General features: G+C 38.6%; 1 protein-coding gene across 7 annotated transcripts in view; it reads right to left on the bottom strand.

Annotated features, from left to right (window-relative positions):
* The window catches only part of CASK (calcium/calmodulin dependent serine protein kinase), a 316,004-nt gene that overhangs the window by 40,657 nt on the left and 262,066 nt on the right, over positions 1 to 13,281 (bottom strand). For all 7 annotated transcript variants that reach the window (XM_058658921.1, XM_058658923.1, XM_058658924.1 and 4 more), the window contains exons 12-15: positions 10,535 to 10,612; positions 9,636 to 9,716; positions 6,737 to 6,925; positions 242 to 320 (exon numbers count right to left, since the gene is read on the bottom strand). In XM_058658921.1, coding sequence (XP_058514904.1) covers positions 242 to 320; positions 6,737 to 6,925; positions 9,636 to 9,716; positions 10,535 to 10,612 — 427 coding nt within the window. The remainder of the gene's footprint in view (positions 1 to 241; positions 321 to 6,736; positions 6,926 to 9,635; positions 9,717 to 10,534; positions 10,613 to 13,281) is intronic.

The raw sequence follows: 13,281 nt of genomic DNA, 5'->3' as shown, positions 1-13,281 counted from the left end.
TAAATCATAGTTAACACAGAGGGATCCACAATGCTCCAAACAGAAGAACTCTGTTATCCACTCTCATCATTATCTATACATTGGAACATGTTCAGATGAAGCAGAATAAGTGGAGGCCAGCAGTAATTAAAACCAAAAATAATTCAAATAGATCTTTTATATGGATCAAAAAATATTTTCTTTGGTAGGCTACAGGAAAAAAGAAAACGAACACTAAGAATGAACTATAAATAAAACTTACCTTGCCTGTGAATCATGCCCCCATGCATAATTCTTGCGACAATACAATGATTCAGTTCATTCATTTTTAAAGTGATTCCCTGTGAAACAGGAAAAACAGAATTATTATGAGAAAGTGCTGCTTCTTGAATTTCTTATTTTGCTTTCGATACTTTTAATTAAAGACAATGGGAAAACATTAAAGAAAATATGTGCTATGTAGGTAGCAGGGGCCCAAATACCTGGGACATCTTTGGTTGCTGTTCCTAGGACCCTGGCAGGAACCAGGATCAAAGTGGAGCAACTGAACATGAGCCAGTGCTCACATGGAATGGTGGTGGTGCTGCCAGTGGCTTTACTCACCATGCCACCATGCCAGCCTCATGATTTTTCTTCTTTAGTTTTTTTTTTTTTAATCTGTAAGGTAGATTTCAAAGAGAAAGGAGAGACAAGAGATCTTCCATCTGCTGCTTCACTTCTCAAATGGCAGTAACTGCCAGAGCTGAGCTGCTCTTCAGCCAGGAGCTAGTAACTTTCTGCAGATTTTCCACAAGAGTGCCAGTCTGCGGATTTGAGATATTTTTTTGCTGCTTTCTCTGGCCATAAGCAGGGAGCCGTGTCAGAAATGGAGTAGCTAAAACATGGGCAGTTGTCCATATGGGATACGCACATCATAAGTGCAGGGTTAGCCTACTACATCGTCACACTGGCCCCAATGACTATACTGTTGACTTACAGTTCAGCATATGTTTTGTTATAGTTCCACAGAGTGATGTATAAATACTGCCATTTATGATTGTATTTGCTTTTTTATTAATCAATTTTTAGTTACTATAAAATAATATACATTTTCTAACAAAAATATGAAAGATGGAGCTGACCATTATTTCACAGACAAAAAATTGCCTTAGACAAAAACACTGTTTGGAAACTTTAATTGCTATAATACATATACATTTCACATCCTACTTTTTAATAACAATGATTGCTTTCCATTTTTCTGATTGTTTTCTAAAATTTACAGGTTTTCTTTTTAATTTGAGATGGAGAGAGAAAGAAATAGACAGATCTCCCCTTTGCAGGAAGCTGGAGTTGGGAGCTGGTGCTGCTAAATGAACTCTGTTATTCTAATATGTAATGCAGGTATCTTAACTGCTATGCTAAATTCCCTGTTCTTTAAAATCAGTTTTTGTGTAGCTGAATGTGTATTTAAAATGCACAATTGATAAACTTGACCTACGTATACCTATGTGAAACTCACCACAATTACGACAGTGAATATACCATCTCCACATGCAGGCATCCAATTATCCCCATCCACTCCCTCCTTTCCATATACCCAAGTGACCACGAAGATGAATTTGCATTTTCTAGAAATGGAACCATAAGAGTGTGTGCTCTTTTTTTTTTTTTAAAAATTATTTTTGATGATGTTTACATAATTGATCAGGGTGGGAAGGATCAAGGGTTTCTCTTTCTTACAGTGTAGTCTGCTGGATTCTTTCAGTTTTGGTACATCTAAAAATGTTTTTGCCTTTGTTTTTGAAAGATATCTTTATTGGGTTTAGAATTCTAAATTGAGAGTTTTTTTTAAACATATCACTCTTGGGTCCAGTGTAGAGGCTGAACAAGCTAACATCCATGACACTAGGATCCCACATAGGCAGTGGTTCTAGTCCCTGCTGCTCCACTTCCCATCCAGCTCCCTGCTTATGGCCTGGGAAAGCACCATGGGATGATGCAAAGCCTTGGGACCCTGCACCCAATTGGGACATCCAGAGGAAACTCCTGACTTTGGATTGGCTCAGCTCCAGCCATTGTGGCCATTTGGGGAGTAAGTGAACCAGCAGATGGAAGATCTCTCTCTGTCTCTTCTTTCTGCAAATCTGTATTTCCAATTAAAAAAATCATTCTTTTAAAAAATTTTATAACAAAAAAGGACACACTTCTTGTTTGTAATGTTTCTGGTAAGTAACTGATATCAGAGGCTGGTGTTGTGGCATAGCTAGTTAAAAAGCAACCTGCTACATCCCCTATGGTGGACAATTCAAGTCTCTGTTGTTTCAGTTCCAATCCAACTCCTGTTAGGAGATCCAGGAATATAGCTCCCTGGTAGAAGATGGCCCTAGTACTTGGGCCCCTGCTACTGACATGAGAGATCCAGATGAAACTGCTAGCTCCTGGCTGTGACCTGGCCCAGTCCCAGCCACTGTAACCAACTGGGGAATGAACCAGCAGATGGAAGACCCATCTCTCCCTAGAACCCTTCTCTGTAACTCTGAATTTTAAATAAATAAATAATAAATGTTTTTTAAAGAGACAGATATTAATCTTATCTTTACTCTTTATATAATATTTCCTTTTCATTGGCTCTGTTTTTAAGATTTTATCATGGGTTCTCAGGAGTTTAATTATGATATATCTTGGTATTGTTTTCTTTATGTTTTTAGTGTGCATGGGTTTACTGTGGTTCTTAGGTCTGTGTTTATGGTTTTCATCCAGTTTAGGATATTGTCATCTATTATAATTCTTTTTCTTCCTTTCTCTCTCCTCCCCTATAGACTCCGACCGACTATATATATTAGGCTGCTTGAGGTATCCCACAGCCCAGTAATGTCCTTCTCATTTTTGAAAATTACTTTTCTCTGTTTCACTTTGAAATGAAATGCTGCTATCACTTTGAGTTCACTATTCTGAAATATCTCATCTGCCATTAATCCCATAGTACATTTTTCAGCTAATTTGAACATCTGTGGCAGATCTATGTCATTTTTGATGGATGATTTTCCACATTATCTTCACATTTTCTGGCCTTTTTAAAAAAAAATCAAAGATAATGAGGCATGTAGCTTCTTTATCAGATGCAGATATTGTGCGTTTTATTTTGTTAAACGTTGAATATATCTGCACTCCCATGAACATCTTAACCTTTGTTCTGAGACATACATGAGCTTCTTGGAATGACTTTGATCCTTTCTTTCAGGAGTTGTTCAGGAGGGTTTGGAACGATTCTTGGTCTGAGGCAAGACCCTCCTTGGCACTCTACAACACCCCATGAAACAGGAGGCTTTCCTGTCTGGCGTGGACAGGTGGTGAGTATCAAGCAGTGCTTCCTCTAATCCTTCTGCATGGTTCCTTCCTGACACACGTGGATTACATTGCTGGCCAACACTCTGTGGAATACCTGTGGGATCTTACAAGGGTCTTTGAGGTCTCCTTTCTTTCCTTTCACTTCCACACTCTGGCCTGTGAGCATCAGTTCCCTTTATCTGTCTAGACTCTCGACTGTTTTCTTCAATGCAGGAATCAGCTTGCTTTGCCTCCATTTCCTTCCCTATGATGTGGCCTGGAAACTCAAGGCAGTTAGGTAAAGCAGTCATAGGGATCACTTGGCGTGCCTTCTGTCTCATAGAGAGAGCTAGCTATCCTTTGAGGATAGATGTTCAAAGTGTTGCTCTTGATTTTTGTTTCCCCCTGTAATTTTGTGTATGTTTTTGGTTGTTTCACAAGAGAGGGTAAAATTATACCTGGTCGCTGTTCTTCCATCATGGTCAGAAATGGAAATTCTATAGTCATACTTAATGCCATAAAACTAGAGAGTAAATAGATCATGCATTGTTTTCCAGTTCCTATTGAAAGCTATTAGAATTAAACATATTTTTTTTTTTTGGTACTAGACCTGGTTGATCCTAAGAATCACAGAGGGAACATTTAAGCAATATTGCTTTTAAATTAATTTTACATTTACATTCAGGGCCTGACTGGAGCCTGGAAAGCCATACTTTTGAACAAGCTCCTTCAGTGGACAGTGATCTTGAATTTGAGACTATTGAGGGTAGAGACTATTTTGTCTTTTTCATCGAAGAAAAAGCTGTCAGAGAGTTACATGAAAATATCTGAGACTTTGACTTATTTGGCTCATTCCACAAAAGATGATTTTTTGCATGGTTCCTGTTTTGCAGTTCTTGGAACTGGTAGGTGTGCAATGTGAAAAATGGATTCATCAAAAATATTTCTAGTTCTAACATTCAGTTGTAATACTTAGGTTTTGATTCCAATTTGTACAATTAACACAATGGTTTCTAAGAGAAGTGTGCCTAGAAACATACTGTACATGAATGTGTAAGTCAAATCTAATTTTATAAGGGAAATGATGGTACAAAGGATGTCCTACTTGTGAAACTGATAGAATTATGCATCCCATCAACATTACTGTTAACTTATTATGAGGCAGACATTCTGTTAGGGACAGCTGTGAATGAATGAGGCGGATGTGATCTTTCATGATTAGTTATATAGTTCATTCACCTCAAACAAACTGAAGTTAACATCTATTATTTTGTCTGCCCTAAACATTTCTCTGCAGAGATGAACTGACTTAAGTTCTCTCTAAGTTTGCAAATTCCAGAGAAAAAATGAGCTCAGCTTGAGTTAGGTGCCTACTCCTGAATCTACCAGCTTGTGGATGGTGGTAGTAGTGGAGGGTATAATCCTGATATACTCAAGGTTTTTTTTTCAGGTCACTTATAATTATGACAGTCCAAATCAATAGAAAAATAACTGAGTATAATGTTGCAAATGGGAAAACATAGGATATAATGGGAGAGGAGAATGGGCACAGTGTAGGGGTCCAAAAACCAAATGATATCCTATAGGGCTACCTTGTAGTGAGTACTTAGTCAAGTAGGGCAACTAAGCAAGCAAATAGAGTCAGATTAAATATAATAATTACTTTTGTAGAAAGCAAAAACAGCCTTGAGTCTTCTTTGAGAAACCCTTTTCCCTTTGGCGGTCATCTTAGCTTTCTTCTTCCACCTGGTCTGTTTCTAGGTGGTCAGCTCTCATAACACAGATCCAATAGCTAACAGGCTACTTCAGAACAAGATGATGATAGACACTCGGGGGCCTCCTTTTTTGGGTCCCCTCCATCTTACATTCTACTTTGCTTGGCTGCACATCACTTCTTGCACCTGCTTCTCTGACACGGTCTTCCCCTTGCTAGCTCTGCCATACCCAGGCAGAGCTAAGTTACAAGTCTGTCTGCTTAATGGAGCCAGCGTGCAGAAAGTGAACCTCTCAGGTGCCACTGCTGCACTGGCATGTAACACAGTGATCTGCACATAGTATGGGCTTACCAAGCAAGTGTTGGACAGATGATGCAATCTATGAAATGGATAAATGGAAGGTTAGACTTTCAGAGCTAGGAGGAATCTTGGGGACCATTTCCTCTGCTTTTGCAGATGAGCACACTGATGTCCACCGAATGTGAAGTGATTTGCCATGGCCGCTGCCACCCATGCTTTTAAGCCACAGAGCTGCTCACCCCCAGTGTCAATCCTTCATTAGAGATTTAACTTATTTTTATTAACTATATTATTTATAAACACGGTTTGTCATATTATTAATTTCTATTAATCCTTTACTAAATAAGTACAACTTGCTGATTGTACTTATTTGCTATTTCTTAAATCTGCCTACTTCTTCCCATCTTGGCCCTTGCGCAAAGTTTCATTATCTTGTGCTTATACTGCTGCAATACCAACAGCCTATTTGCTAGTAATTTCCCTACACATACTCACTCAGGTCCCCTCAAATACAGTCTCCAGAGTGGTATTTCTCAAATAAAAATCTGATCTTATCTCTCTGTTAAAACCCTTCTCATAGTCTCTCACTGCTTTTAAGATGACCAGAATTGTTTCTGTGTCTTTGTGCTTCTGCTGTTCCCACTCATTTGGTTGCCTGTGGACCAGCCACAGTGCCGCCTTCTCATTTTGAAACTGTGCTAAGCACCTTTTTCCTACCATGTTTTTCCTCCCATGCTATTTGGTCTGCCTGAATGGTGTCCCCTTGTTCCTGCTCTATTCACTTAACATTAAGGAGTCTTTCCCTGACCTAGGAGACCTCTGTGAGCATGCAGTAATCTTTCACATCAATTCGATTCCAACTCTACTCCTAGTCACTGAGCAAATTATTTCATATTAAGTAGGCAGATGTGAATTATGGGAGTTTTATCATAGCAATGTTAATCCTCTAGATCTTTTCTGAATTAGTCTTCTAATTTTGTTGAAGGCAAAAGGTATGAAAAGAAACACATTTATAAAATGATTTTTTACACTGTCATAGCAATTCATTTGAATACCAATATCAACACTTGAAACTGTCCCTTTGTTTGCTACCCCCAGAGGCTTATTGTACTTTGGAGTAATCTAACACTTCTCTCTCTCTCATTCTCTCTTTTAAAGCTGAGGGGCAACTGTGAAAGGTGGGGTGAGCAAAAGCTGCATCCCAAGGCATGGTGTTAGGTAGAACAAGCCTAGGACAGGCACACACTGTGAGGGAGTTTGGAGTGGAGTGAGGAATGAAGATCTGGAAACTGATTTCTTTAGAACTTCTGTGTGCTCCTTTGCTTCTCACCTCCTGGAAGAACAGGTTTGAGCAAGAAGCATAGGGTGAAGTCAGCTGATCCAACCCATGCTGGGATGCCACAAGAGTAGAGAAAACTTTTTTTCCTGCTTACCATGGGTTCATCCGTATTCTTTTGGAACTGCACCAGCCTGACTCTGGTCACATTCTCCATGTCCATGTCTCCATTAGCGCTTTCTGGAGAGTCGCCATTTAAATAGGGCGAAGTGGGAGGAGGAGTGACCCTCAATGCTTCATCACTGTAAACTTCATGGGCTACTACATCATGAGTCTGAAGTAAGGCCTGGAATTTTAGGAAGGAAGGAAACAATGACATTGATATTCCAATAGAAATCTATTATGCAAACACATTGAAGGTTATTCTTCACCTCTCAAAGATATCTGTCATATAAGGAGAATTCAAAGCTCATTTCACATCTACATACAACTAGGAACCAATTACCTTATAACAGTCATTGACAGAAGGATACTGAATGAAATCAATGAATGAGTCAGAATGACTCAATGAACGGATGTTTTTGTTGATTGCCTGAGGTAAAGGTGCTGTCTGATACTATGAAAGTACACCTGTTTAAACTGACATAGAATAGTTTCAAATAATTTAGCAGAAAGAATCATTGAAGAATAGAACTGGCAAGTTTGCACTGGAAACAGTAGCCTAGTGGCTCAAGTGCTTGCCTTGCAACCACTGGGATCCCATATGAGCAGAGGTTATAAACCCAGCAGCCCCGCTTCCCATCCAGCTCCCTGCTTCTGGCCTGGGAAAGCAGTTGAGGACGGCCCAAAGCCTTGGGACCCTGCACCCACGTGTGATATCTGGATGAAACTCCTGGCTCATGACTTTTGGATTGACTTAGCTCAGAGTGTTGCGGCCACTTGGGGAATGAACCAGTGGGCTGAAGATTTTTCTATCTTCTGTCTGTGTATTTGTCTTTCCAGTAAAAAAATAAGTCTAAAAAAACAGAAATAGTGCAATAACTGGTGTATTGGGGCCAGCATTTTGGAGCAGTAATTTAAGCCACTACTTCGGATGCTTTCATCTCATACTAGAGTGCCTAGGTTGAGACCTGGTTGCTCAACTTCTAATTCAACTTTCTGCTAGTGTGCCTGGGAAAGTGGTAGATGATGGTCTAAGTGCTTGGTTCCCGTCATATATGTGCGAGACGAGGATGTAGTTCCTGGTTCCTGACTTTGCCCTGCTCTGGCTATTGCAGCCACTGTGGGAGTGAACCAGCAGATGGAAAATCTCTTTCTCTGAAACTCTGCCCTTTAGGTAAATAAATGAGTACATCTTAAAAAAAAAAACCTGGTATGTTGAGCAAATACCTTTTATCAACAGTATTAACAATAACACTTTTGGATGAAGATAATTTATAATACAGGATTTAGTGAAAGAAATTAAGCACACTTAAATGTGCCTGGAAAATATAATCTTCCAAATGATCATGTGTGATATAGAATTCAAAATCTAAATGTACTTAATGTTTTTGTTACTGTCTGGTTTTTTTTTTTTTTTTGAGACCTTGCCTAAATGAAAAATAAGTTGACAATGATTATTATGGATTCTTCATGCAAAGCCCATTAACAAAAGAAAAGTGATTTCTTTGTATTGATATGTACATATTCATCTTGGTGAACTTGGCTAATAAATGTTCCTTGTTTCTCTAAAAAGGTATATCTTTCCACTCATGGCACTTTAATACCATCATAAAATTTTTTAAAAATAAGCATAAATATTTGAACACTTCTGTTTTAAAGAAAATTTGCAGCTGAGAATCAGTATGTTTAGAGATTTATACAGATTAGATTCTCTTACATGCTAACTAAATTCAGTTCTATTTTATTCTGTGATCTGTGTGGTAATTACCTGTAGATGGTGAAATGCAATTAGAATTGCTTTGACACTATAAATCTTTGTGTATGAAATTAACTCATTTAATCAAAAAGCTTATCAAAGTTACAACCTGGCTATGTAAAGGCATCCATACTAGGCAAAAATGGGCTATCAAAGTGATAATGGGAGAAAACAAATGATGCTGATTTATCACCAGCAGAGAATAGGCTCTGAGCAACACGAGAATACTTCCAAAAGGTATGGAAAAAGAATTAAAAGATAAGTTTACTTTCAAAATTCGTGTATATGAAATCTTTTTCTGTTAAATTTTGTTTTATGACACAGTTTCATAGGCTCTGGGATTCCACCAAACCCTCCAAAAAAGCCCTCCCCCCATGTTGGATTCCTCCACATTGTTGCAGTAGTACAGTTCATATCCAGTCATGATTCCTTCATTGCGGGCATGGACCATGCATAGAGTCCAGCATTTTATTGTCCAGATAAATTCAACAGTTTCATTGGGAGACCATCCTTGGTCTGAAAATCGAGTTGGCAGAATATCATGCCCTCCAATGAAAAGCCACAACATAATATCAACAACAATTTACAACATCAGAAGTTAACTGCCATGGTATTGAGTAACCACATCCTGTGACTACTTCATTGACATTTCAATTTTAGCTTAGACACAGCTGGCTGCTGTACATCTTAAAATGGTTATAGGGTACTATTCAGTTGTCTCGTGTCTATTTTCATTTTTTTATTTAGCAGCTGATAGTATTAGTATTGAAGCATGATTTTCAAAAAAGTGTATGAAAAATGTGTATTATGAAAAGGCCATGTACACATTTAAATTTTTTTAAATAAAAATCAATATATATATACATATATAATAAAAAATAAAATAGCATAATATAATACAATACAATATAATATAAATTACATACTCTATATCACCTAGTCTTGTGTAAGTACGCTCTATAACGCTCAGTTATGAAATGGTCAAAGGACACATTTGTCAGAATGTATCTCCATTGTTAAAGCAACGCATGACTGTGTATGGATAAACATGTATTTGATAAAACTGGCTATACTTTATAAGGATTACTAAAAACTTTCTGAAAGTGGAATTTTAGTTCCATGGAATCTTGTTACTTACCATGAAATGAGGTTGTGTTAAAATACGCTTTAGCTCCTTTGCGTCATTATTCTCAGGGTAACATGAAATTTCTTCCAATACCTAAAACATAAGCAAGATATATAATAGTGCAAGTGTAACACAATATTTACAAAATGTGAAATTCTTATAAATTAAAACTTATGAATAGATTTCTATGGAAGGCAAAACAACTATTTTGAAAAATTATTTTGTTAAAATTTTATATATGAAAACGATATTGATGTTAAGGGAAACGAATTCAATTCCCATAATAGTTTTATATTATTCAACTATAAATCAAAAGTTTATAGAAAGATACAAAAGTGACAAGCCTATGACACATATTTATTACAGGTTCAAGTAACTTAATTAATTGAATGAGAATAGTGCCACAAATTCTCTTCTAAGCTCGTCATCAAAATCAATCTGTACTAGACATTAGTAACAGCTTCCTTACATTTTAACAAGTATTGTAAATTCCTTTGAGAAGGATGACAAAGGCTTGAATAATAATAATTTAAAGACGAGTATTAGCTAGAATAGTCACTTATGAGAACAACTGGGAACACTTTTCTTTGGAGCCTGGCAGGATTCATTCTCTATTCTCATCTCCCTACCCAGATAAACCAGGTCTCTGCCAATGGCTCTTGGTATTAAAAGCCAGGGAATCCAAGCCAACTGGCTTAAGAAATGGTCCTGTCTCCTTCCATTCAATGTTCTTCAGTAATTAGTTGCATAAGTAAAAATAATGGTTTTAAAATAAAAAAGGTTCTTCCAAACCTCTCCCCTACTACCAGGATGAATTGGTTTCTTTAATTTGATTATGTGACATGAGTATTGTCTTTAATGAAGGTAGCAAATCAATGATACCAAATACTTTCACAAAAGATATCACTTACCTCTTTGGCTCTCTGTACTGCATCACTGGGAGGATTTCTGATCTGTGGCGATGACTTTGTGTTAATCTTGTCATACAGCTAGAAAGCAAAGAAGAAAATCCAATCAACACTCTTACAATTCTTTGCTAAACTGCAAAGCTTCATATATTCACTATTTCACTAACTAATATTTTAGCTCCAAAAGAAAAGCTGATGAGTTCAGCGGAATCCCTTTGTTAATAATCTCTCAATTGTTCAATTTTAAAATGAGTTATTGCCTCATGTCAATATGAGTGATGAAGCAACATTTAAAAAAACACATGAATAATAAAAAGATTAAAAAATTTCAAACCTGTTTTTAAAAAAGCTTTTATAAGCTCTATTAGTGTGGTTTCTTGAGCACTGTCGCCAGATCAGCTGAGGTGCTTAGTGAAAAATAAGGTCCTTGGGCCTATTCTAGACTTCCTGTACCGGACTTGGAGAAGGTCCAGGATTCGGTGCTTTAATAAACTCTTTAGGTATTTATAGTCATATGCTCCATGTTAACTTTTGAGAATAATAATAGTTTTACTATTAATAACAATAAGCATTCTAATTGAGCATTTACTAGATGCTAGTTACTAGTCTAAGTTCTTAACATATATCATTTAACTTCAAACAATCCTATGAGGGCATATCCCTAATAGTTTCATTTTAAAAATGAGGAAACAGACATAGTGACAAAGAGAGACGCTTTATGACTTCATTGGTGGCATAGGGAGTTGGAGTACCAACACTTTCAAGGCCTTGTTCCAAAGAAGGGGCTCAGGCTGCATTTTCTTCTGCTTCTTTGATCTTGCCTGATTCATGCATATAAAGTTCAATGGCACTTGTGGCAGGGCGAGAGGGAAGTGGGATGCTTCATACAAAAGGTAGATGCAGCAGGAAGGCATTAAAAGCAGCGGCCTTGTGGTTAAAGGAGTGTGGGTGGGTTCGGGGCTCTGCCTTCTCAGTGTCTGGGAGAGCAGAACTTGAACTCTCCAGGGAGGTGCTGGATGGAGAGGTGATATGGCTGAGAGTAAATACACGGTAAGTCTCAAATCGCCAAAGGGGCAAGCAGGAACTGCGGCAGGAGGATGGCAGGAGGAGGGTCTCCTTTTGCCACCAGGAAGACACAACCTCTTGTTGACTCATCCACACCCTCCCTTCCCTCTGTGTACCCATTCATCCATCCAGTGTTTATGGAGGTTCCGCTATATTCTAGGCAGTGGGGTTCTACTTACCGATGTCACAGACATGAAAAAGATGAGAGTTGCTGCCCTCAGATAGCTAATACATTTCAAATGCACGTAGAACCAAAGGCTCAGAAACTTGGTTACTTTGTCTCAAACAGTATCAACTAGAAATGATCTCAGCGGGCAACCCTAACTTGGAGGCTATCTGCATGTGAATGCATTACAGGCCAATTTTCATTTCCTCCTTCAATTTCTGTATTTTTGCCTTTCAGATTAAAAATATTTCAGGAATTATTGTTAAAAATATGTTTGGGAAATGTGATAAAACAGGAAAACAGGTAAATTAAAAAAAATCATCAATGGAGACCAAAGGAAATGGTCAAACAAAATGGAACATTAAAATATTTTGAAACAGTGAGCAGAAACATGGTGCTTTTGGATTTCATCAGTCTCACAGGCTTTTTACTTGCATGTTGTCTATAAACAGAAATGCGGGATTAGAAGTTCAGACTTTTATCTGTGTCTTGGAGCAAATGAGAGGTGGTTGGGTTCAGAGAACAATGGGAGACTGTAACTTGTCTCTATTATTCTTGCTTCCTCTCCCATTGTATTACATACAAAAGAATATGTACATATAATACTACTACTTGGGACCTTACTTATTATCTTAGCTTTTCAGTTAAAGCCAAAATTAAGGGCAACAGCACTGGCACCAAGTCTGCTAGGAAATGTCAAGGCCACCCTTTGGCGCTCGCTGCAAGCTAGTCAAAATGGTACTGCCACTTATTTTCACCACAGGACTCCACTCTGCCTAGAAGCAGAAGCCTGGAATTTGCAGGAGTCACAGGAATGAAGAGGGCAAGTAATTGATTTTTCCCTTCTTCTCTTTGGGGAGGAAAGGAAAGTGAATCATGCCCTTCCTTCATGCAAAGTGAAGGGTGAGCTAGCAAGGATTTCTAGGTGACCGTCCTTGGAAGCATCTTGATGAGCAGTGTGTGGGGTCCTATGTGAGAAGAGAAAGTGCCTGCCTTTGCCTAGAGACACTGGGGGTGGGGTGGGGCAGCCCACAGTAGATACGAACATGTGCTGCCCGAGAGTCCAGATGTTTCAGACGGTAATCTGGCTGGAATCATCTTGATGGAGTTCTGCCCGAGAAGGCCACCTGCACAGAGCCAAGAGGACCCAGCATGCAGGCACTACAGGGTGACCTCTGGGGGGGCGGGGCAGAAGCCAAGAGGGCACTAGGGAGGTGAGCAGCAAAGTATGTTGTTGTTGTCAAACTCACATATTTGCTACTCAAGATTGTAACAGTGGGATGCCTGTCATACCAAGGGCATCAATAGCCTAAAAGGAAGTATATATCTGAGATGCACAGTTATAGAACATGTAGCATTGGGGGCAGCGGCGTGGCTGTATATGGATAGACTGCACTGGCGTGGGTATGCACTGGGACTGTGGAGTGTCAGACTGGGATAGATTCCAGCCCCTACTGGTAATCGTGAGAGCGAGGTTGAGTGTAGAACAGGCCAGGTTAGTCTTGACTTCCGCTGAACT

The sequence above is a fragment of the Ochotona princeps genome, chromosome X (genome assembly GCF_030435755.1).
Source record: "Ochotona princeps isolate mOchPri1 chromosome X, mOchPri1.hap1, whole genome shotgun sequence".
NCBI classification, from domain to species: Eukaryota; Metazoa; Chordata; class Mammalia; order Lagomorpha; family Ochotonidae; genus Ochotona; species Ochotona princeps.
This window is presented reverse-complemented; position numbering and strand designations above follow the sequence as displayed.